Genomic DNA, 24,979 nt, shown 5'->3' with positions numbered 1-24,979 from the left:
TTTTTTTATTTTTTATTTTAACTGTTTATTTATTTTGAGAGAGAGAGAGCAGGGGAGAGGCAGAGAGAGAGAGAGAGAGAGAGAGAGAGAATCCCAAGCAGGCTCCGCACTGTCAGCACAGAGCCCGATGTGGGATTCGATCCCATGAACCGTGAGCTGGTAATCTGAGCTGAAATCAAGAGTCACTTAAGTGACTGAGCCACCCAGGTGCCCTGTACAAACCTCTTTTTAGAGGTCACCTTTGTACTATCAAATTCATAACAGATGGGTAAGTCAGTGAATATAGTTCTGTAGAGTGTGAATTGGTATCATCACCATATTGCTTACTATCCACCTTATCGCTAATAACCTTCACCCCAGCCCTTAACCCTCTACCTACTCACTATATTCTAGCTGCTCTAAGTTTAAAAACCATCAGCAAAGTAGTTTTAAAGTCTTTAAAGTTTTCAAATATCTTTGACTTTCTCCACCAGGCAAAAGATTTTTCTTGGCTGCCATGCTCGCTGCCTCCTCATTGCAAATTCATCATGGGCACTGTCTCCTCCAGCCTGTCCTACAAGTTGCTATGTGCTCGCCCAGATGTGAGGACGGTGGAGTTCATTAGCATAGGAGACAAAGAAGTGAAACTAAACATCTTTAGACAGCATCTCTCCATTCCCAACAAAGACCCCCTCCAACAGAGCCAATCCACTTTGAGGAAAAAAACAAACCCGAATCCTTTAAAACTCACGATCCTAGCGAATGAACTCAGAGAATGTAGAATCTACCGAGATGAGTATCAGCGTCTGAAGGAGTACTTGGAGGTGGTGTCTGTTCAGGAGCTCTGGGAATTGATCCTGAAACGCTGGATTGAGGACTATAGCTGGACTTTTACACCAGAAAAAGGCAAATTCAGACATGGTGGCTTTAGGAGAAGGTAGGCCTTGGCCAGTATTGACAACCTGCTAGAGTCCACAGGGAGAAAGATGTATGGTGGACCACCCAGAGGAGGAGGGTCCAAGGATGGGGTTGTCAGAGAAAATACAAGATGCCCAGTTAAATTGTAATTTCAGACAAAGAACAGTCCTTTAGTAAAAGTATGTCTCAATTATTGCATGGGACACACTTATACTAAAAATTAGTTGAATTACAAATAAATAATTTCATTACAAGTATATCCCAGATTATTGCATGGGACATACTTATACCCAAAATTAATTTTTTGTTTATCTAAAATTAAAATTTAACTACTCTGCGTTTTTATTTGCTAAATCCAACAACCCTGTCTAGGGAGCTCTATGCTGACTGTAAAGGGAACCATATTAGACAATTTTTCAGGAATCTAAGAAATGGGCCTTTATTATTTCTATAACTCAACTCTTTTGAGCCTCTAGTTCAAGTGATGGCAGAAACCTAATTCAGTTCATCTAGGTTAAATCCATCAATTCAGCTTTGTTTTTTTTGGTACAATTCAGGATGTTTTCAGTCAAGAGAGGATTTGTGTCCTTCCTGTGTGTGTTTCTTTGGGGTCGAGCTTAAATCTGAGGGTCTTGGTGCTGGATGTCCTTGGTTGTCATCTGTCCCTGCTGGCTTCCACTGAGGTGGTCATGGCCCCAGATGGTCCACAGATACTGACTTCCTCCAATGCTGGCATCCTCTAGGATGGCTGTGTTCCCATCTGTTCTTGGGTTGTTCGATCTATGCTGCCATCTGCTGCCATTTTCCTTCACTCTAATGTGAGGAGGCCCCTCTCCTCCACTAACATCTGCACTCTCCTGGAGCCCGTAGTCTTGTGGGTACTCAACATTCCCGACAGAGAATGTTGGTTGCTCACTGCACCTTCAGAGATCTGGCTCTGTAGGTGTCCCTATAGTGGTTTCTGCTCTCTGGTTCTGGGGGCATCAGAAGATCTATAGGCACCGGCCTTCTAGTCTCCCAATGGGAGGCACAGCACAGGCTGTCTGTACTATTGGGTCCCCAGGTGCATCCAGTAGGTCCCCTGTCCCTGCTCACAGCTTGGGTTCAGGGAACAGCACAGGCCCACCTGAGCAACTCTGTTGCTCTCTTCTCGCACTGTCTCCTCCACCTTGCTTGGTTCAGTCCTCTTTAGCTCACCCTGTAACTGAGTCTGTTGTTTGTGGTTAAAAGACGTATTCCATGAGTTGGTCAGGCATTTTTGTCTTTTGATATTCCACAGTCTTTTGAGAAGCAAAGTTTGTTCTCAAAGCCATTATCTCTGCTAGGAGCTTCAAAAGGCTTTTGAAACTTGAGTTTCTACCATAATAACCTTCTCTTAAGTTTGATGAATTTGGAATGGAGCAGGAAGGGGGATGTGGGGGTGGGGAAAGAAGCAGAAAATACTTGCAATGAAAGACACATTGGTTGGTGTGACCACATATTGTCTTGCCCCATTTTTTTTTTTGCTCTAGACTTTGCATTTCTCCAAATAAAATGAATTTCAAATTTAGCGTGCTCTCCCTCACCTGCAAGGAGGTGAAAGAAAGGTCTCTGTGCCCTGAGAAGAGTCACGCAGGCAAGGTGGCCCATGGCTGTGCCCAGGGATATTCCTGCTTGTCTGGGACTGTGCGGGAAAGCCCAGGCCCTCCTCTCTCCAGCTGACTTTCCTCCTCCTGCCCACTGACCCCTCCTCAGGCCCAAGGCACTCAGCCACAGGTACAGGAAGAACTTGGTAAACCTGGGGTCAACTTCAGAAGGAGCTTGTACAGCTGGGGCTGAGCAGCTCCCTCTGCATAAAGATTACAGGTGTTTGAGGTTCATTCCCCAGTCCTGGCACAAGAAGTCCATTTAGAATGGTAGACTTTGTCCTTTCTCTCAGTGGTCTTAAGGATCTCTGTAGAGCTGGTCATAAAGCCAGTGGGAATCCAGCTCTGGCTGAAAAAGCTAAGGGTCAGGTGAGTAACATAGAGCTGGCTCCAGTGGTGTCTGTGGCAAGATAGCAATCATACCAAAAAACCATTCAGACCCATCGATGCAAACTTGATATTTGAAAGTATTAATAGACTGCTCAGCAGTATGATAATTGGCAAGCTTTCCAGCTTATAACCATAGCTAACATGGATGTATTAGTTGGGACAAAGTGGATGATAACTTAATGCCTGAAGGTATGGGCTCCAAAGCCAGGCAGTCTATGCTCAAATCCCAGTTCTGCACTTACTCCTGTGTGACTGGCTAAGTTATTTAACATCTCTGGGCTTTATTTTTCTTATTTGTAAGACAGGGGAAGTTATATAGTATCTGCCTATAGGATGATTAAAGGAAACAAGTTGTATAGTCATACACGACATTTAGCCATTTAGAATGATGCCTGGCAGATGTGAACGGTTCTTTTTGTCATTGCTGTCATTGTGTTATCTGTACAGCACCGGATGGCTGGGTGGCCGACACTCTGTGCTTTTTTGAGCATCTCACATTGTGGATTGGCCGAGGATGAGATATTCCAGCTTTTGGACATGCTGGGCTACAGGGATCACTACAAAGTGACCATGTTGCACTGGGCTGCCTTCCACAATGCCAGCAGACAGTGGGTCCAGGAGAAGCCCAATGGCCTCCTGTACTTCAGGCACCAGTCCCTGCGGAGTGCTGTGGAACACAAGCTTCTTGGTAAGGGCTTAAATCTGTGTAAGTACCTGCTAGTTCGGAAAAGGGAAGTTTGCATTCAAGGGAAAGCTTGCAGCTAGCATTTCTCAAGTAGGAATGAATCTGTAAACGTGTATACATGGTCATATAAATTAATACTTGTACCTGGTTGTGAGTAACTGAGACCTGACTTCAATGGCTTACATCCCAGAGTTTATTCTCTCACATGAGAACTTTGTGAAAGTAGGCAGTTCAGGGCTGCCCTGTTGGCTCCACAAAGTCATCTGGGACCCTCTTCCTTCTATGTCCCTGATCCACACATTAGCTTGCATTCTCAGGGTCATCTCATGTGCATGACTGCTGGAAGCAGCATGGCTGCTGGAGCTCCAGCCATCGCATTTCGGGCAATAGGAAGGATGAAAAGAAGGGTTTGCATTTCCTTTTAAGGAGCTTTCCCAGGTTTTCACCAACATTTCCACTCTGTCTCTAAAACATCATTTGGCCACAGTTAGATATGAGAAAAGTTGGGGAACAGAGGTTTCAATGGAGTGTGTTGCTACCCTAAACTAAGGTGGGCATCTGTTACTAACAAAGATGAGGGAGATGGTTATTGGATAGGCATTAGCAGTTTCTGCCCTAATTCTGAAATCAAATTCTTTTTTTTTTAAAGTTTATTTATTTTGAGAGAGACAGAGAGCATGCGTGCACTTGTGCAAGTGGGGAGGGGCAGAGAGAGAGAGAGTCCCAAACAACCTCTGTGCTGTCAATGCAGAGCCCAATGTGGGGCTCAGTCTCACAAACCATGAGATCATGACTTGAGACGAAAGCAAGAGCTGGATGCTTAACCAACTGAGCTACGCTGTCGCCCCTGAAATCAAATTCTTATCCCCTTCTGAAAGGATTGAGGTCTGAATCTGAGAAACAATGGCAATCACAGACTCTTGACCTAGAAGCAGAGCCCTCTAGCCACACAGAGAACTTCAGGTTCGTGGACTTCAAAAACCTTACATCACAGCCTCTGCAAAGATTCTAAACTCTGTGCAAATTTCCTTTCGGGTTTACTATGTCCTCTTTCACTTTCTTTTTTAAAAGATTGTTTCCCTCCTACATTGTCGTCATTCCCACCACCTCTTAAGTTACATAATGTAGCGAAGGGGGGGGGGAGTGAGGATGCTCTTAGGTGTGATGTCAGTTCTTCTGCTCACTCGGTCTCTGATGGTTTGCAACACCATCAGTCTCTCCATTTTCCTGTGGAACAGTAACACTCTTGGAGGTGCAGGGACAAGGCCGTGGTGTGGCTGTTAAAATTCTGGGTAAATGCTGTAGCCCTTCTCTGCACTGTGAGCCCCTAAAGAAAGCACTGCTGGCAATATTCACTATTGTCAGGAAAACAAAGACAACAACAACAACCAGGATGTGAATACATCTTTACCAGAGGTGCCAGGAATTGTAATTGCAACAATTCACTTCCAGGTAGCTTGAGCATGGGAAGTAAAGCAAATCCTACAAGGAGAAAAAAGATGCCAAAGCGAAGGCTGTAGGACTTGAGTCTGCAATGTATTTTTTGGTAAAGGGCTATCTTTTGATATATTTTGTCCCAATGTCTTATCAATTATTTTGAGGCAAACTAGTCTCTTAGCCACACGTATATGTGGATGCTTCTTTCCTTTGAAATTAATACTCTGTTTACATATTGTATTCAGTTTGTAAGTATTGTATTCAATTTGTAACTTAAGTTACTCCTACCAAAAATTGGCTAGTCTAGAGGCAGGCTTTGTACCCTGGGCTGTGGTCCAGCAACTTCTTTTCCCTTTTTGCTACTAGAGCTGAGGATTGTTTGGTCTTATATACTCTTTGTATGTGGGTGAACATATGCGTGTACGTGTGTGTGCATACGTGCATATCAGTGGGGCTGAAAAGGGAAAGGGCGGTTAGGGGGGAGACCCAGAAAGCTGGGAAATGCTGTTTTAGTGCGGCCAGAGCATTGTCACATCTTGTTGCCCCTGGCCATCATAACCACCACTATTATTTAGTGCTTTCACTGTGCCAGCCGCTTCATATACGTTATTCCATTTATTTCTTGTGTACACAGAACGTTCTCTGGCTAGGTTAGGTCGTATCAGTTCTGTTTCCCACCAGCCTCCTAGAAAGTCCTCACCTGCCCCAGGTGCCTGCGGGAGACCCTGAGCAGTGTTACCTGTGCTCCTCTGTCTGTTGGCTGTGGCCACCACGTAGAGGCTCTTCTGGTTTGTGCTTACTGACGTGGGTACCTCCCAGCTGCCCCTGCAGGGCTCCCCCCAGGAAAACCAAGCCTCATGCTGGGGTCCCTGTCTCTTTGCCCTCTGGCAGCCAGCCCTTGAGGTGTCGGGATGGTGCTGGTGTCCAAAGGGAGAGAAGGTGTTTTCTGGGAGACCTGAACCATGCGACCTCCTCCCCCAAACCTCACCCTTTCCCGGGGTCTCAGGGAGCTCTTCCTGGAAAGAGCTCCTTCCTTTACTTCGTATAACCCCTCACTTCATAGAAGCTCCGAAAACCAAGTCTGTGAAGCCCATTTTGCAGCGATTAATTGTTGAGTAGAAGGGTCCAGCCTAGCATAATGGGTAAAAGTGGCCCCTGATGCTAGATCGGGGTGAGCCTTGGCTTTCCCACTTCCTAGCTGAAGACCGGATCCCTCTCTACCCACATCCCTCTTTTGTAAAATAATAAGTGTACCAAGCTCAGAGCATTATGACTAGCAAGCATTCAATGTGTAATTCATGTAATTACAAGCACTTAGACTAGGCCTGGCCCATAGTGAATTCTTAAGAAATGTTAGCCATTCTGAATTCTCCCTTTGTTTTACTCATCTGTCTCCCCTGTGGCCTTTTACCTACCGTTCTTCCCAAAATGATCCATGCAAATCAGCTGGTAATCTTGAATTCTGTTAGCCTAAGTGTTATTCCATTTCATCAAACACCTTCAAGCAGGTCTGAGTTCCCTGGGCCCCACTCCAGTTACATTCAATAGATGTTTGCTGAATGAATGCACAGCTATTCCTGGCAGTTGGCTTTTTGGGCCTGCCATTTCTAGAAGCTTCCATATCCCTTGTTTTGGGAGTCAGTACTGACCCTCAGCCTCTGGTGTTTGCCTGTGGTGGAATCAGGATCTGGAGGGCTGAGCACAGGAAGGGAAGTGTGAGCTACTCACTACCTGTTCACCTGCTACCTGCAGGTGACACTGTGGTCATGGTAGAGGAGCAGCCTCATTTCACCCTGTCTTTACCTCACTCCCAGGCCCGCATGCTGTTTGGCAAAGAGTCTCCCTTCTTTCCGACTGGCAATCGCTATGGCATCTACTATAAATGATTTCTTGTTAAGAGCAAGGACTTTCAATCTGACAGAACTGGCCTGGCCTTGTGAAAGGTGCTTAACTTTCTAAGACTCAGTTTCTCACCTGCAAAATGGGGATAATGGTAGTGTTTACCTCGAGGGTATTAAAAATGCTAAGTATACCTAACGTAAGGTGCTTAATACAGCGTCCGGCACAATGATAAGCACCGTGGTGGCTGTGACAGCTAATTGCCAATATTTCCAGCCCCTCCACCCACCATGGGAAGCACTTTCTGGTCCCTTTATTGGGGAGCACCTTGTGACCCGTTCTGTCCAACAAGTTGTACGTGGCTACTGGCAATGTTCAAGATGGCGGCTGGTCTGTCAGTCCTGGCGTGAGCAGACCTGGATTTGGAGATTCAGCCAGGACCGTCATTATCTGTGATGGCATGATGAACCTTTGCTGTTTTAAGCCACTGAGATTTTGAGGTCGTTTGTCCACACAGCACAATGTAGCCTGTCATGAGAGAAAAGAGCAGTACAGAAATGTCCACCAGAAAGTCTGTCCGTGAGAACTGTGCTGAACTTTGCACAGATGATGCTGTGGTCAGGCCATTCCTCCCGTCTCATGTTAAGTGGAGAAGCACTGGAATCGAGTCAGAAAGTTTGAATCCTGCTTCTCCACTCACGTGCTGGCCAGAGACCAGCCACCTGGCCCCTCTGACTTTAAGTAATTTCATTTGTCATATGGAGATCGTATTAGGGTTCTCTGGAGAAACAGGACCACTAGGATTAGTTCTCTATCTCTTTCTATCTCTATGTATCTCTCTATGTGTGTATCTCTACATAGATATCTAGAAAAAGATTTATTGTGTGGTTTTGGCTCACGTGATTGTGGACATTGGGAGGTCCCAGGATCTTGCCGTCTGCAAGCTAGAGGTGCGGGAAAGCTGGTGGTAGTGCTAGTGGGGACCAGGGGAGTCATTGCTATAATTTCTAGTCTAAGTCTAAAGGTCTGAGACCCAGAAGTGCTGAGAAGACAGAGGTTCCAGCTGGAGCCGAGGGGAAGATTTGCCCTTCCTCTGCCTTTTTTTTTTCTATTCTGGCCCTCAACAGATTGGATGAGGCCCGTCTGCAGTGGTGAGGGCAATCTCCTTCACTCAGTGGACTCATTCAAGTGCTAGTCTCTTCCAGAAACCCCCTCACAGGCACACTGGGAAACAGTACCTGACCAGCTCTCTGGGCATCCCTTCGCCCAGGAAAGTTGACATGAGAAATTATATGGGAAAATCACAGGGATTTTCATATCCTTTCATATCTCACAAGGGTATTTTGTACAAAGATAAACTTAGGGCACCTGGGTGGCTCAGTCGGTTAAGCGTCCGACTCTTGATTTCTGCTCAGGCCATGATCTCATGGTTCATGAGTTGGAGCCTCACATCAGGCTCTGTGCTGGCAGCATGGAGCGTGCTCAGGATTCTCTCCTGCCTCTCTCTGCCCCTCCCCTGTTCACGCTGTCTCTGTGTCTCTGAAAATAAATAAATAAACTTAAAAAAGATAAACTCAGTGTTTTTTATGAAAATGTTTTGTACACGTTAAGCATTGTGTTTAATACTCTAAATCTTGGATGCGGGGTAATATTTGTCCCAGTTCTCTTTCTCTCTCATTCCCCACAAAAATGCCCTTGCCATGCTCAGTGCAAGGAGGAACTTTCCTTCCTCTTCCATGGGTTTCTGAAGCAGGTGTGCCATCCAGCCATGTGTCCCATTCATCTTGCGAGAAAAAACATCAAGCAGAACATTTTAAGTACTTCTATTTTTAACTTTCAAGGATAGGTATCTTGAAGTTCTTTTTCTTTTTTTTTTTAAGTTTAGTTATTTATTTTGAAAGAGAGAAAGGGAGAGAGAGAGAGAATCCCAAGCAGGCTCTGCACTGCCAGCACAGAGCCTGATGCAGGGCTCGAACTCACGAACCGTGAGATCATGACCTGAGCTGAAATCAAGAGTCAGATGCTTAACCGCTTAACTAACTGAGCCACCCAGGCACCCCCTTGAAGTTTTTAATGAAACCAAGCCCTTCTGTTTTTAAGCAGGTTGTTTCTGGGTAGTAAGATTGGTTGGAATCATTTCTCTTTGCTAGTGAAAGCATAGTAAACTTGGCTCTAACATCCAATTTGCCATTAATTTGCTTAGCTCCCTGCGGCCTAGATGAGACCCAGGTGGCAGGTGAACTTCTCCAAATTGCGTGTCCTCAAATTTTGGAAAGTGCTTATTTATGTGGTAGCCGTGGTATATGTTTAACATAGAAAAGTGGGTTACAAATATTTCTTTGGGAGAGGGGAAGACACCATGAAAAATGAGCATGCTCCGTAGCTTCTCAAAAATCTGGATCAGTGATCACAACTGTAACTAATTCTTTGGTAAATTCAGACTGACTTATAAGAAGATGCACTTTGGGGGCACCTGGGTGGCTCAGTCAGTTAAGCATCCGACTTCGGCTCAGGTCACGATCTTGCAGTTTGTGGGTTCGAGCCCTACATTGGACTCTGTGCTGACAGGTCAGAGCTTGGAGCCTGCTTCAGATTTTGTGTCTCTCTCTTTCTCTGCCCCTCCCTACTCGCTCTGTCTCTCAAAAATAAACATTAAAAAAAAATCAAAGAAGATATATTTTTAATATTTCAGGTTTTTTTTTTCAAGCTACTATTTCATTGTGTCTAATTATGGCCACAGAGCTGTTATCTACTGTATGTTTTGTTTTTTTTATTTTTTTTAATTTTTTTTTTTAACGTTTATTTATTTTTGAGACAGAGACAGAGCATGAACGGGGGAGGGTCAGAGAGAGAGGGAGACACAGAATCTGAAACAGACTCCAGGCTCTGAGCCATCAGCACAGAGCCCGACATGGGGCTTGAACTCACGGACCGCGAGATCATGACCTGAGCTGAAGTCGGACGCTTAACTGACTGAGCCACCCAGGTGCCCCACTACTGTATGTTTTCATACACTAAGAAGGCAGACGCATTCAACTGTCATTGATTTTTCAATAGGTGTGGTCACTCCTGTCAGAGAAAGCCGCCCATATACCTTTCAGAACCCAACAAATCACAAGAAAACACATTTCCACCGAATCTTAGTTCAGTACTTCCAACGGCAAACCACTTTCTGGAGGGTATTTGAGGAGCTGCCGTGGCATTTGAAAATGAGTGGCTCCTAGGGGGGTTTCTGCAGCTTTCTGTCAAGTCCTAGGTAAGACATGTCCTCTTTATGTGGCGTTTGGGCAGATTTCGTTCCTCCTTCGCCAAACACTGTGTTCGGATACCCATGGCTCCTTTCAGCAGGGCACATTCATTCACTTAGTCGTTCGGCAACCCGTTCGTTCATTCGGATGGGCCCATCATTCGGCACCAGTTTCTGTGGCTGATGGATTCCCAGCGTTGCTCCATTGGATCGTCTGGCTGTGCAGTGTTCTCTTCCCTTCTTGAATTCACACGGATTCCTCTCAGAGCGGAGGATTCCAGAGAGAGAAGGACTTGTAGTTGGGCAAGGACAAAGGATTGGCCATATTCTCCTGCCAGACCCACCTAATCTCCTCCCTTTCCTTTCTTCTCCCTCCTCTCCACCCTTCTCCTTCTCTTCATCTCCCCTACTTTCTTGTCCTCTTATGTACCCCTTTGGCAGACGTGTATCATTGACCCACTCTGTCTCCCATGTTCTTGGAGGCCCCGGGGATGCAGGAATGAGTGAGATCTGGCTCTATCTAGCTGGGCAGATGTGGAGCCAGAGAAGAGCTACACATGGGGAACAGTGCTTCGCTAGAGCAAAGACCCAGAGCTGGGCACGCTCGGGACAGGGAGGGGCTTGCTCTGCCTGGTAGATTCGGGGAGCCTGCCTAGAGGAGGGGCCTCCTGGACAGAGACGCGGCAATGGCTTTGACTGCTTAAGAGGGACAGGTTCACATCTATCTGGTGACCTACCAAAGTCGTAGTGGTCAAGGAGTTTATGAATAGGCTAATGGAATGGGGCAAATCGAACAGCTTCCTTCAAGGCATGAAATACTAAAATGACACATGAATTCATTGTGTTACAAGTATCACAGATTCTGTATCGAAGATCCAACACCTGAGCTTCTGGACATGGCTGCACCTCATCCACTACTGGAATGTGTTAGCAGAAGTCAGATATGATGCTGCTGGCGCCTATTTACTCACAGTGGCCACGGTTAAAGCTGAGAAGTGCCATAAGATGAGGAAGAGACATACACCGTCAGGTACAGTGAGTAGCTGGGTTTCCATAGTCCATTTCGCTGGGATGTTAGGTGGCCAAGAGTTACTGTTCTCCCGTTTCCTCATCTAATTCCAGTCACTCCAACAGACCTCCCTGTGTGTTCCTACCCACAATGTAGGCCACCAATTTCTGAAGCTAGGAAATGGGGGGGAAAGTGTTAATTCTGAAATGGCTCCTCTGTATCGTCTTGCTGTGGCTGTTTCCTATGCATTTTTTTCTTTCTCTATTTTCTCGTGGCTTCAACCACACTGCTAACATCTCCCTCCTTGATCTGCATTTGCAGCCTTGATGTCCTTTTAGAAGGTCGGTGTATGTGACCCCTTTCCTGAGAGCCACCAACAGTGTTGCTGCTCGATCAACAGCTTTCCTGAGTGACCAGCTGGGTAGTTCAGATGACATAGATGCAAATCCGAATTATTTCGGATACTCCCTCCCAGCTTGTTCTTTCCGTGTTCCCTCCATCTGCTCACAGTGCCCCCAGCTCCCTCCGGTGCCCCTCACTCGGCCCTGGAGACACGCCATTGCTGTCGAGGATGGCTTCGATCTGAATTGCAATGGCAGTACTTGGACTTGCTGCCTAAGGGCTTGGATCTGGACAGCACTTTGGCTCATATTTCTTCCCTTTCTCCCTTGCCTGTCTCTCTCTCTCCCCCTGTATTTCCGGGCTCACTAAACAGTAATAACATTCATTCATTCTTTCAACAGATAGTAACTGCGCACCTTCTCTGGGACATTGGACTCACTGGGTGCTACTGACATCATCAGTGAACTAGTTCAACGAATTCAACACTAGCTCAAAAATGACCCCTGCTCTCATGGTTTTGCCGTCTAGTGGTCATAATAACAGATCTTGAGCATTTGTCACGGGCCAGGCTCTAAGTTCAATTCTTTATATGTCTTTTGCTTGATTCACGTCAAATCTCTGCAGTCCTGCTAATGCCTTGGTTGAAACTCAGGAAACTGAGTCTCAGAGAGGTGAAGCGAGTTGCCCAAGGTCTCCCGGGTAGTTAGGAGTGGATTTGGGCTGTGGTGTTCCAGCATCCCTTTTGGTCCTTAAGCATGTAGCCTTTACCTGTATTCTCACTGCCACGTATGAGTTATGTACCTTTGGAATTTCTCCGATCCACTAAACCCTCGGTGTGGAAGGACCCAAACGATCCTCCACAGATTCCAGTGTGTCGAATAAAGCCAGGATGCCTCTGGAATTGCATCAGTGCTTAGGGCTGTAGGGCGGAGGAAGCAGGGAGGGGGCGGGAGGTGGTGTGGGGGGAGCACTGTATGTCACAGGAAGCTGGAAGCTAGCCCCCAGAAGAGATCTTGAGGTGGGGGTGAAAGTCCTTCCTGATGATGTCACCCTGCTTGTCGGCACATGGTTGTTATGGTGATGGAAAGGCCTGGGGGCTGGGGGTTGCCAGTGGGAGGAAATCACCTAACATTTCAGCGTGTGAGAATTTTCTGGATGTAAATGAGCCTAGTTCAGAATGTGTCCCTTTGAGTTAGGCTGGAGACATGTGCAGGGCTTTCTGGTGATTCCATAAGCATGCTGCTCTGAGCTGCTGCTGGGTAGTCTCTGCTTACTCCAGGCCCCGGGGGGCTCCTTAGCAGGGGGTCCCGGCCTCCATCACTGCTGCCTTTGACACCTTCCACCTTCCTCATCCCTCGTGTTCAGTCTTGGCCGATTCCCGTAGATTTTACTTGGGAATATGGCCTCTTGCATCCTCTCTCTCATGGCAACCGGGCCCTCATTCCCTTTCTCTCATCAGTCTTCATAAAGCAAAGCAGAGTCAGTCTATGGCCATTTGTGTGTGTGTGTGTGTGTGGGGGGGGTGGTCTTCCTGAAGTCCTCCCATTTGGGTTGCTGAAAATAGAAGTCATAATGTTACAGCAAATACTCAGCGCCCAGGAAGAGACAAGCCCACGCACTCTCCGGGAATCAGAAGAGACTGTTTATTGCCCACGGGTGCTGGCCCAGCGGAGTCACCTCCAAAGGCTGAGCCCCGAACCTTGGCATTGGCCTCCTTTTATGGCTGGGAGGGTAGGAGGTGGAGAGACAAAAGAAAAAGGGGAGGGGGCCCTTATCAGTGGTGTTATCTGGGCAGTTAGTTGGTGGAGGCAGCAGGCAAACAAGATTAGGAAGCCAAAAGTATGCAAGGAAAGCCTCGGGCATCTGGTTAGCCCCTTTTATCTTGTTTTTACTAGCTTTTCTTCTCAATAAGACCAGCTACTTGTCACCAAAGTGATAGAATAGCCTTTGATTCATTGGAATGGGTTTAATGATAGCAGGAATCCTGTATAATCGTCAGAGGAGGCTTTCCAGGGGTCTGGTTGCTGTCTGGGCCTCCCCCAGACATGGCTTTTCCTACCGTGGTTATGTAGCCACACGCAGTCCTGAGACATTCTGCCCTCCTAGGGTGCTGCTGGAGGCAAGACCCTTAAGCAGGAATGTTCTTTCAGGCAAGTTTTTGAGAAATCCTGTATTATGGGCTGCGGTCTCAGGAATTGCTTGCCACTTCAGCCCTGTCCTCCCTTCTAATAAAGAGGTCTGGGCAAGCGTGCTTTGCCATGATTACGAGCTGATCCTCTGAATTAATTCAAGCGTTCACTGAGTGCCTGCGTCGTGGTGAGCCTGGTGCTAGATGCCAGGGACGCAGCAGTGGACAAGACAGACAGGGCTCCTGCCCTGATGGAACTTATGGTAGAGTATAAAACAGACCCTACTGAGAAGTGCAGCTGAGGGAGCGGTACACGGTGGTGGTGGCCCGGCCCGGAGCCCGGAGCAGGAGGTGTGGCCTTGTCTCAGGAACTGCAGAAGACACTTTGAATAAGTGACATTTCATCTGAGGTTTGGAGGAGGAGTGAGAGCTGATGGGACAGAGGGCCGAGGGAACAGCATGTTTGAGGACCCTGAGTCAGGGGGAGAGTGATGAACCTGAAGAATTCAGCAAGGCCAGTACGGGTCCAAGAGAGGGTGGGCAGGTTCATCAGCCTGATGGGGGAGCCAACGGGTGTGTGAGGTCACTCCCCACCAGGAGTCTGTGGCTGCAGCTCCGGAAAAGAATGCGTGCCCCGCCCCCATCCTAGGGCCTGCCGCCGGACTGTGTGCTTTGGCTCCCCCTGGTGGCTGTGATGAGAACCAGAACCCTAACTTGCTTGGTTGGTGGAAAAGACGCCTGCCTGGCTGTGAGTCTGGAAATCGCTTTTGCCCCTTGCTTCCTGCCTGTCCACTTGCTGCCTGGGTTTGCCCTTCCTTGCGAGATGCCTCTGGGCAAGTTACATCTCTGACGGAAGGCCGGTAGGGAGGTCTTTGAGTCTAGAGGACAATGCCATGGTCGGGTCAGGTTTTACAGATTATCTGTGTGATACGATCAGCTTGTTTTTAGCTGGAGTCCTGGGTCACAAAAAAGTGGAGAGAATCCATTTCTGGCTGCAGTTGCATTTTTAGACAAAGTCAAACACCAGAAGAGACAGACTAAAAACAGATGTGGCAGAAGGACTGGTCCCAGAATGGCTCCATGTTGGCAGATGGCTGACTACCCTCCCAGGTGGCAGATGTGGTGGGTTGGGGAGAATCATGTTGTTTTTCAGGGTCAGCCTTTCTTGTTGGAGCAAAGGGTAAATGCATCACAGTGCAGGGTCTTGTCAGAAGGTTGTAGTAAATGGGACAATATCAGCTTTTCATGAGTAATGTATGATGTTTTGCCCTCTGATACTTTTGGAAACTTCTAAATATTTTAGATGGAACAAATCATTTATTACAAATAATTTAAAAAATAGCTCAACAGAAAAATAAAAAGAACAAAAGACAATTTACAGTAGCCACAGGAAATATGAAATATCTACAAATAATGTAACAAGAAATGTGTGGATCTTTATTTTTATAAAACTGTTTCAGAATTATAGAAAATAAAATTTTAGTATATAGGGAGACATACCATATTCTTGGATAGAGCAACTCAATATTGTAAAGCTGTCGGTTCTTCCACAATTGATTTATGTACATAAGACAATTCTAATTGAAATCCCAATGGGATTAAAACATTTCTAAATTTTCAAAATGATTTTAAAGTTCTTGGAGAAGAAGATATGTGAGAGTAAGAGTTTAAAATAATGAGGGCAATTTGAATGTCAACTTATTTAAACATATTATGAAGCTGTATTAACTTTAAAAATGCTACTGGGAGGGGCGCCTGGGTGGCGCAGTCGGTTAAGCGTCCGACTTCAGCCAGGTCACGATCTCACGGTCCGTGAGTTCGAGCCCCGCGTCGGGCTCTGGGCTGATGGCTCAGAGCCTGGAGCCTGTTTCCGATTCTGTGTCTCCCTCTCTCTCTGCCCCTCCCCCGTTCATGCTCTGTCTCTCTCTGTCCCAAAAATAAATAAACGTGGAAAAAAAAATTAAAAAAAAAATGCTACTGGGAGCAAAAATAGACAGCTCAGTGGAACAAAATAGAAAGCTCAGGTACGGACTCAGGTATGGATATAAAAAATTAGTAAGTGATAGAAACTTTTCAAATTAGAAAGATTATGGAATAAATTGAATAAATAGTGCTGTGATAATGGTTCACTACTTGGTAAGAAGTTAAGTTACCTGAGCCATTACACCAAAATAAATCCCAAGAAGATTAGAGTTAAATGTAAATTAATGAAATTTTATGTTAAAAAAAAACTATAAGAAAATGTTGGCATCTAAGCAAGAAAGCAAAAGAGTAAATCACAAAGAAGACAGTCGATAAATGTGTCTAAATAAATGAAATTACAACATGTAAATCAAAACAAAACAACACAACTCAGAAAATTAAAAACACAATTATAAGACTAGTGATAACTAGCAAAAATATTTGTGACATACGTGGCAGGCAAAAGATTAATACTTTTAATAAGTAAAATGCTCTTAAATAAAATAATGAATCCTTCAATAAAAATAGGCAAGATCTTGAGCAGGCCATGCAAAGAACATTTTTAGTTCTTGTCTGACTTTACTTCTTATCACTGATGGATATATATATATATATATATATATATATATATATATAGTTTTGAGAGTGAGAGAGCGAGAGAGTGCAAGTGTGTGTGCACGCATGCGAGCAAGGGAGGGGCAGATGGAGAGGGAGAGAGAGACTCCTAAGCAGGCTCCACACCCAGGGTGGAGACTGATGCAGGGCTAGATCTTACCATCATGAGAACATGACCTGACCTAAAATCAAATGTGGGACATTTAACTGACTGAGCCACCCAGGCACTCCACCAAGTTTTGAATTTTAATAAGGTCTAACTTAATCAGTATTTTCTTTCATGGGTTATGCTTTTTGTGGTGTATTTAATAAATCATGACCAAAACCAAGGTCACATAGGTTTTTTTTCTGTTTCCTTCTAAAACTTTTGTAGTATTTCATTTTATATTTAAGGCTATGATCCATTTTGACTATGTGTTTTGCGAAAGGTGTAATATCTCTGTCTAGATTAATTTTTTTTTTATACGGATGTTCAGTTGTTCCAGAACAACTTGTTAATTAAGACTTCTTCCATTGAATTGTCTTTGCTACTTTGTCAAAGATCAGTTAGACATCTAGAGAAGATTTATTGGTATTGTATTGAATTTATAAGTCAAGCATCTTAACAATGTTGAGTCTTCCAGTCCATCAACATAGAATCTCTCTCAGTTTATTTAGATCTTCTTTGATATCCTTTATCAGAATTTTGTGGTTCTCTGCATATAGATCAAGTACATATTCTGTTACATTTAGGCCTAAGTTTCTCATTTATGGGGTACTATTATAAGTGGTATTGTGTTTTAAATTTCTAATTCCAATTGTTCATTGCTGGTCTATAGGAAAGCAGTTGGCTTTTGTATATTAACCTTGTATCCTGCAACCTTGTTATAATCACTTACCAGTTCTGTGAGTTTTTTGTTGATTCTTTGGGATTTTCTACACAGACAGGTCTATCATTTGTGAACAAAATCAGTTTTATTTCTTCCTTCCCAACATGTATATCTTTTATTTCCTTTTCTTGTCTTATTGCACTAGCTGGGACTCCCAGTATCATTCAGTAGGAGGGGTGAGAGGGGATATCCTAACCTCAGCTTTTTACTGCCATCAGTGGCTCACCAGCCACCATCACCTCTCACCTGGCCTATCGTAATGGCCTCTTAACTAGTCCTCCTACTTTCATTTTTGTTCCAAAAAAGTTCCATTTCTGTTTAGTAGCCAGAATGAGCTTTTAGGAATATAAACCAGATCATGTCACTTTCCAGGTTAAGATCATTCCAGAGACCTGCTGCTGCACCGATACTAAAATCTGAACTCCTCAGTTTAATTTATAATCGTTTGTATAATCTACCCCCGACATGCCTAGGTAGCGTCATCTTATAAGAATCTTCCTTTTGGCCTCTAGATGCCAGCCACTCTGGCCTTCTTTCTGTCCTTCACGTACATTCTGCCTTTTGGCCTTGGCACCAGCTGTTGCCTCTGCCAGGAATGTTCTTCCCACTCATATTTTTGTAGTACCAGTTCTTTCTGGTTATTTAGATCTCAGCCAAAGTGTCACTTTCTCAGAGTGGCCTACCCCATCTGATGTTATACCTAGTCATTCTCTATCTTGTCAGTGGGTTTTAATTCTTGGCATAGCTTTTACTGCTACCTGACTTTGTCTAGTTTCCTTTTTGTTTTTAAATTAATTAATTTATTTTTTATTGTCTGTCTCTGCTCCCTGCTGCCCTCTCCTCTCTGACCCTCCCAGCTGCTGGGATGTAAGCTCCACGAAAGGAGGACTCTGCCTCTTGCGTTCACTGCTGTGTTCCTGGCACCCGCAGCAGCACCGGGCATGGTGTGGCTGCTGAATGGCCCCTTCCTATGTCTCCACCCTGATCCTGAACCAAACAGCTCGCTCTCTCTGCTCTTCAGTCCCCTAAGCACCTTGCTTTTTCCTGCCCTAGAGCCTTTGCATTGTGCTCTTCCTCTGCCCAGAATTTTTACACCCTCCCTCCCTCATTTTGCTGCAACAGCTTCTATTCTTTTTTAAACTCTCAGCTCAATTGTCATTTCTATGGAGAAACCTCCCGTAGTTCATATCACCATCTCTTTCATGGTTCTTTTCATGGTTTGAATTTATATTCATTTGTATGAAGGATAAACTGTCTGGATGTAGCCCCACTTAGCAGGATGGCTTTCTTATACTTGGTGTGTCCAGAACCATATTGAGGATGACGCACGTCGCACTGGCATGCCACATGTGATGGTAATGTTGATCGCATTTTACTAGAGCGAAATGGATGTGGGGCTGTCACCATTCACACAAAATTTAAAAAAAAACTTTACCGGGGCGGCGGGGGGCATCTTTATACTCCATTTTTAAATCTGTCTGAAACCATGGCTTGGAGCCAACAGAGGAGGCTGTGGCTGTGGATTCCAGTGCAACCATCAACACTGCTATTCGGGCAGTAAACTTTACGCCCATTCCAAGCTGTAAATGTTAGTCGCACCCCCCCCCCCCCCGCCCCATAAAGAGACCATTAACTTAAAAAAAACACACATAATGTATAGGATGAGCTCAGGTTTATTTTTTTTTGAGAGAGTTTATAAATAAGTTTATTTATTTTGAGAGACAGAGAGAGCACAAGCAATAGAGGGGCAGAGAGAGAGAGAGAGAGAGAGAGAGAGAGAGAGAGAGAGAGAATCCCAAGCAGGCTCTGAGATCTGCTCTGAGCCCGAAACAGGGTTTGATCCCACAACTGTGAGATATGACCTGAGCTGAAATCAAGAGTCAGATGCTTAACCAACTGAGCCACCCAGGTGCCCCTCAAGTTTATTTTTAAAAAATGTGTATGGAGCATCTGGGTGGCTCAGTTCAGCTCAGGTCATGATCTCGAGGTTCATGAGTTTGAGCCTCATATCGGGCTCTCTGCTGTCAGTGCAGAGCCCTCTTTGGAGCCTTTGTCCCCCCACCTGTCTCTGCCCCTCTCCGTTCGTGTGCTCTCTCTCTCTGTCTCTCAAAAATAAACATTAAAAAAATGTGTTTGGATACATGCAAAAGATCAGAGGTACATACAACAATATGTTAATGCAGATTATCTTTGAATAACGCAATTATGAGTGATTTCTTCTTTGTACTTTTCTATATTTCTCAATTTTCCTATAATGTACACATACTAGTTTTATAGTGAGAAAAGTTATTTTCTTGTCTATCCCAACTATATGTTTGTGCTAAGTAAATGAACATGAGGATGTGGTCAGTGGCAGGAATGGTTCATGAATGAAGACTTGTCGGAGCACTGAGATTGTTGAATTGAGTGTGGAACATAGTGAATGAACATAGTCCATTCCCACCTGAGCCCTTGACAGGTTGACAGGTGGGCTGGACCTGGTAATCCTCATAGAATTTGCAAGACCAAGCCGGCCCTGGGCAAGGGCCCATCCCTCAGCTCTTTGTCCAGACCACCCTCGGCTGCTCTAAGCAGCTACTTACAGTTCGTAGATTCCTTTGTCACTTGGCTTGACCCACCAGTTCTCATACCCACCTTAGGTCCGTTTGCTTGGATGGCCACTGTGGACGAGAGTCTTGTCTCTCTCCCTTGACTCTGATTTAGTTTTAGCTCTTGGACTCGAAGCACTACAGCTTTGGTTCAAAGCCTCCTGGCCTCTCTGTGGTGCTGAGGGCTGCAATGCTTTTTGTTGGGAGCCTAGGATGTTGTCTGACACATAGTAGATGTTCAATAAATGTTTGTACTGTGCACAAATGGTGATCCCTGGAGAAGTTGGCAGAAGGAAAACAGGAGTGCGTTCATTGTCTGGGTGGCCTATGGCGTGAGTGATGGAACAGATGAAGAACAAGGAATATATTTTTGTCCAGCAGATTAGATACAGTAATTTGAAATGAAACAGTCGTCAAATGTAGAAGTTCATATACTGGGATGTTTGGGAAGAAAAATTCTGAAAATGATGACTTTGTAGTACCATGTATTTAACTGAATCTTCAAGTTCAAAAATTCTGTGTATTTTCATTTGTATATAATAGGGTATAACACACACACACACACACACACACACACACACACACACACACAGTATGTTCCTTATTTGGTCCTTTTAACATTTTGTTCTTTCTGTCAAAGCCAGTAATTCAAGATAGTTACAACAGAGGGCAGAATTGTGTAAGTAATTTAAACACCTTTTTATTCTTGCCTGACAATGCCCCCCAAGTTCAAATTGCAGCATTATATAGACTGCACTATAGAAATACTCTTTGACTCTCTGGTTTTCAAATTTTACATATCAAAAGATCATTTAAAAGCATTAGAGTTGTTGTTTATGTCATTGTTTGAAATACTTGGTAATATATGTAAACATTAATAAAAGCAAAGAGCTAATCCCTTGAGAGAGAAATACTGAAGTGTGGATAATGTGTTTAACTCCTGTGTCAAGATTAAGTATTGGATGCTCTTTGTTCCTTTCTGAATATGCTTTAGGTTTATTTACCTTTCTTTCCATTCTAGTGCTGGAATGCAGGCTTTTTGAGGTTACCACCATGGACAAATGCTGATTAATGTTCTTTATTGCGAAATTTCTGAAGCTTATGGGCAAGATCAATGAAGCAGAAGGATTATTCTTGACTGTCGAGAACATGTTAGTGCAGGTAAAGTGGGAAATTGCTTTATTTTTTTAAATTTAAAAATTTTTAATTTTTCATATAATTTATTGAATTTACATCCAAGTTAGTTAGCTTATAGTGCAACAATGATTTCAGGAGTAGATTCCTTAGTGCCCCTTACCCATTTAGCCCATCCCCCCTCCCACAACCCCTCCAGTAACCCTCTGTTTGTTCTCCATATTTAAGAGTCTCTTATGTTTGGTCCCCCTCCCTGTTTTTATATTATTTTTATTTCCCTTCCCCTATGTTCATCTGTTTTGTCTCTTAAAGTCCTCATATGAGTGAAGTCATATGATATTTGTCTTTCTCTGATTGACTAATTTCGCTTAGCATAATACCCTCTAGTTCCATCCATGGAGTTGCAAATGGCAAGATTTCATTCTTTTTGATTGCCGAGTAATACCCCATTGTCTATATATACCACATGTTCTTTATCCATTCATCCATCGATGGGCATTCGGGCTCTTTCCATACTTTGGCCATTGTTGATAGTGCTGCTATAAACATGGGGGTGCATGTGTCCCTTCGAAACAGCACACCTGTATCCCTTGGATAAATACCTAGTAGTGAAATTTCTGGGTTGTAGGGTAGTTCTATTTTTAATTTTTTGAGGAACCTCCATACTGTTTTCCAGAGTGGCTGCACCAGCTTGCATTCCCACCAACAATGCAAAAGAGATCCTCTTTCTCCGCATCCTCGCCAACATCTGTTGTTGCCTGAGTTGTTAATGTTAGCCATTCTGACAGGGGTCAAGTGGTATCTCATTGTGGTTTTGATTTGTATTTCCCTGATGATGAGTGAAGTTGAGCATTTTTTCATGTGTCGGTTGGCCATCTGAATTTATTCTTTGGAGAAGTGTCTATTCATGTCGTTTGCCCATTTCTTCATTGGATTATTTGTTTTTTGGGTGTTGAGTTTGATAAGTTCTTTATAGGTTTTGGATACTAACCCTTTATCTGATACGTCGTTTGCAAATATCTTCTCCCATTCTGTCGGTTGCCTTTTAGTTTTGCTGATTGTTTTCCTTCGCTGTGCAGAAACTTTTTATTTTGATGAGGTCCCAGTAGTTCATTTTTGCTTTTGTTTCCCTTGCCTCTGGAGACGTGTTGAGTAAGAAGTTGCTGCGGCCAAGATCAAAGAGGTTTTTTCCTGCTTTCTCCTTGAGGATTTTGATGGCTTCCTGTCTTACATTGAGGTCTTTCATCCAGTTTGAGTTTATTTTTGTGAATTGTGTAAGAAAGTGGTCCAGGTTCATTCTTCTGCATGTCGCTGTCCAATTTTCCCAGCACCACTTGCTGAAGAGATTGTCTTTATTCCATTGGATATTCTTTACTGCTTTGTCAAAGATTAGATGGCCACTAATGTTTGTGAGTCCATTTCTGGGTTCTCTATTCTGTTCATTGATCTGAGTGTCTGTTTTTGTACCAGTGCCATACTGTCTTGATGATTACAGCTTTGTAATACAGCTTGAAGTCCGGGATTGAGATGCCTCCTGCTTTGGTTTTCTTTTTCAAAATTGCTTTGACTATTTGGGGTCTTTTCTGGCCCATTAAGGATGATGTTAGCATTGGGTCGTTCATATATGGCTTTTATGATCTTGAGGTATGATCCTTCTATCCCTACTTTCTTGAGGGTTTTTATCAAGAAAGGATGCTATATTTTGTCAAATGCTTTCTCTGCATCTATTGAGAGGATCATATGGTTCTTGTCCTTTCTTTTATTGATGTGATGAATCACGTTAATTGTTTTGCAGATATTGAACCAGCCCTGTATCCCAGGTATAAATCCCACTTGGTCGTGGTGAATAATTTTATTAATGTATTGTTGGATCCGGTTGGCTAATATCTTGTTGAGGATTTTTGCATCCATGTTCATCAGGGAAATTGGTCTATAGTTCACCTGTTTAGTGGGGTCTCTGTCTGGTTTTGGCATCAAGGTAATGCTGGCCTTATAGAAAGAGTTTGGAAGTTTTCCTTCCATTTCTATTTTTTGGAATAGCTTCAAGAGAATAGGTGTTACTTCTTCCTTAAGTGTTTGGTAGAATTCCTCTGGAAAGTCATCTGGCCCTGGACTCTTGTTTTTTGGCAGATTTTTGATGACTAATTCGATTTCTTTACTGGTTATGGGTCTGTTCGAATTTTCTATTTCTTCCTGTTTCAGTTTTGGTAGTGTATATGTTTCTAGGAATTTGTCCATTTCTTCCAGATTGCCCATTTTATTGGCATATAATTGCTCATAATATTCTCTTATTATTGTTTTTATTTCTGTTGTGTTGGTTGTGATCTCTCCTCTTTCATTCTTGATTTTATTTATTTGGGTCCTTTCCTTTTTCTTTTTGATCAAACTGGCTAGTGGTTTATCAATTTTGTTAATTCTTTCAAAGAACCAGCTTCTGGTTTCATTGATCTGTTCTACTGGTTTTTGTTTGTTTGTTTGTTTGTTTTCTATATCATAATTTCTGCTCTAATCTTTATTATTTCCTGTCTTCTGCTGGTTTTGGGTTTTATTTGCTGTTCTTTTTCCAGCTCCTTAAGGCATAAGGTTAGGTTGTGTATCTGAGATCTTTCTTCCTTCTTTAGGAAGGCCTGGATTGCTATATACTTTCCTCTTATGACCGCCTTTGCTGCATCCCAGAGGTTTTGGGTTGTGGTGTTATCATTTTCATTGACTTCCATACACTTCTTAATTTCCTCTTTAACTGCTTGGTTAGCCCATTCATTCTTTCATAGGATGTTCTCCAGTCTCCAAGTATTTGTTACCTTTCCAATTTTTTTCTTGTGGTTGATTTCGAGTTTCATAGTGTTGTGGTCTTAAAATATGCACGGTATGATCTCGATTTTTTGTACTTGCTGAGGGCTAAATTGTGTCCAAGTATATGGTCTATTCTGGAGAACATTCCATGTGCACTGGAGAAGAATGTATATTCTGCTGCTTTAGGATGTAATGTTCTAAATATACCTGTTAAGTCCACCTGGTCCATTGTGTCATTCAAAGCCATTGTTTCCTTGTTGATTTTTTGATTAGATGATCTGTCCATTGCTGTGAGTGGGGGAGAGACTCCACCTCTTGGTGGAGGAGAGTGACATTGCAAAGGGGAATCAGTACGGGTTGGCATGGGGGGTTACAGCTGTTTTTGCAATCTACCACCATGGCTAGAAGATCCAAGGTCACCTTGGGCAAGCCACTTCTCCTCACTAGATCTCATCTATAAATCCACTTTGATAGTAATAGTTCTCATTTGTTGAATGCTTGTTATGTATGACACTTTATGCTCATGATCTTTTATCTTCAAATATACCTGATGTGGTATCTATTGCTACCCCCATTTTATAGACGAGGGAACTGAAGGTCAGAAAGATAGAATAACTTAAACTACTTCAGCTCCCACAGCCAGCAGATTTGGAGCTGGGAGTTCAAGCTAGGCCTGTCTGACCCTAAAGTCTGTCTGCAATAACTCCTCACTATACAGAATCTCTTCTAGCATTGACGTGTATGAAGCTATAATCCTTGATATACAGAGTATAGCTTCTGAGGCACCCTCATGCAGGCAGGACTGGTTACAGGCATGCTAGGACCTTGGTGAGCACAGGATACCAGGGAGGGAACCAGGGGCACTTAGGTGGGTTCTGGGACTGGCCCTCCAAAGCCAGCTGGGCAGTTCAAAGTACAGAGCTCCAAGGAATTGAGCAGACCTTGGCATGGGGTAGACAAGCGTGTTTCCCCAAGGAGGTCAAACCAGCAGGAGGGGTGGGGTCCCGCTGAAAAGAGATGCTTGGGGGTAGATCATTGTCCTTATCAGCAACTTTGATGGGGACCCACCATAGCTCCAGGCTTCTGACAAGAGTCAGGCCGGGATTCAGGGCTCAAGAGAGCAGATAAAGGGAGAGGGGCAAGGATTCCAGCCTGGCCAGAGCTCATACATTCAAGAACTGTGTACTGAGCACCTGCGATGCACCCAGGGCTCTGCTGAACCCAGCACAGTGAACAGGACAGTCACCAACACTGCCCTCTAATGGAGATGACAGGTAACACACAATGATTGCAGGTTGGAATAAATACAATGGAAGACACAGAGGAGCCATAGGTAGAGAGCTTAAGCAGGGGGAGGGTCTGCCTCTGAAGGGTCAAGAGGGCATTTAAGCTGAGACATGTGGTCCTGGCAAAGGAGAC

At 44.1% G+C, this 24,979-nt stretch overlaps 1 protein-coding gene across 1 annotated transcript in view; it reads left to right on the top strand.

The window, feature by feature from the left end:
* LOC124501993 (putative tetratricopeptide repeat protein 41) overlaps positions 1-24,979 on the top strand; it is a 60,493-nt gene that overhangs the window by 20,545 nt on the left and 14,969 nt on the right. The window contains 7 exon segments of the mRNA XM_047066404.1: positions 474-900; positions 1,122-1,151; positions 3,360-3,391; positions 3,393-3,600; positions 9,931-10,129; positions 10,972-11,150; positions 20,655-20,794. Of these exon segments, the coding sequence (XP_046922360.1) occupies positions 474-900; positions 1,122-1,151; positions 3,360-3,391; positions 3,393-3,600; positions 9,931-10,129; positions 10,972-11,150; positions 20,655-20,794 (1,215 nt within the window).

The sequence above is a fragment of the Lynx rufus genome, unplaced genomic scaffold (genome assembly GCF_022079265.1).
Source record: "Lynx rufus isolate CCGP_SWC_20201006 ecotype Redwood Valley unplaced genomic scaffold, mLynRuf1.p SCAF_7, whole genome shotgun sequence".
In the NCBI taxonomy this organism is placed as follows: domain Eukaryota; kingdom Metazoa; phylum Chordata; class Mammalia; order Carnivora; family Felidae; genus Lynx; species Lynx rufus.
The sequence above is the reverse complement of the archived record's forward strand: the minus strand, read 5'-3'. Positions and strand labels throughout refer to the sequence as shown.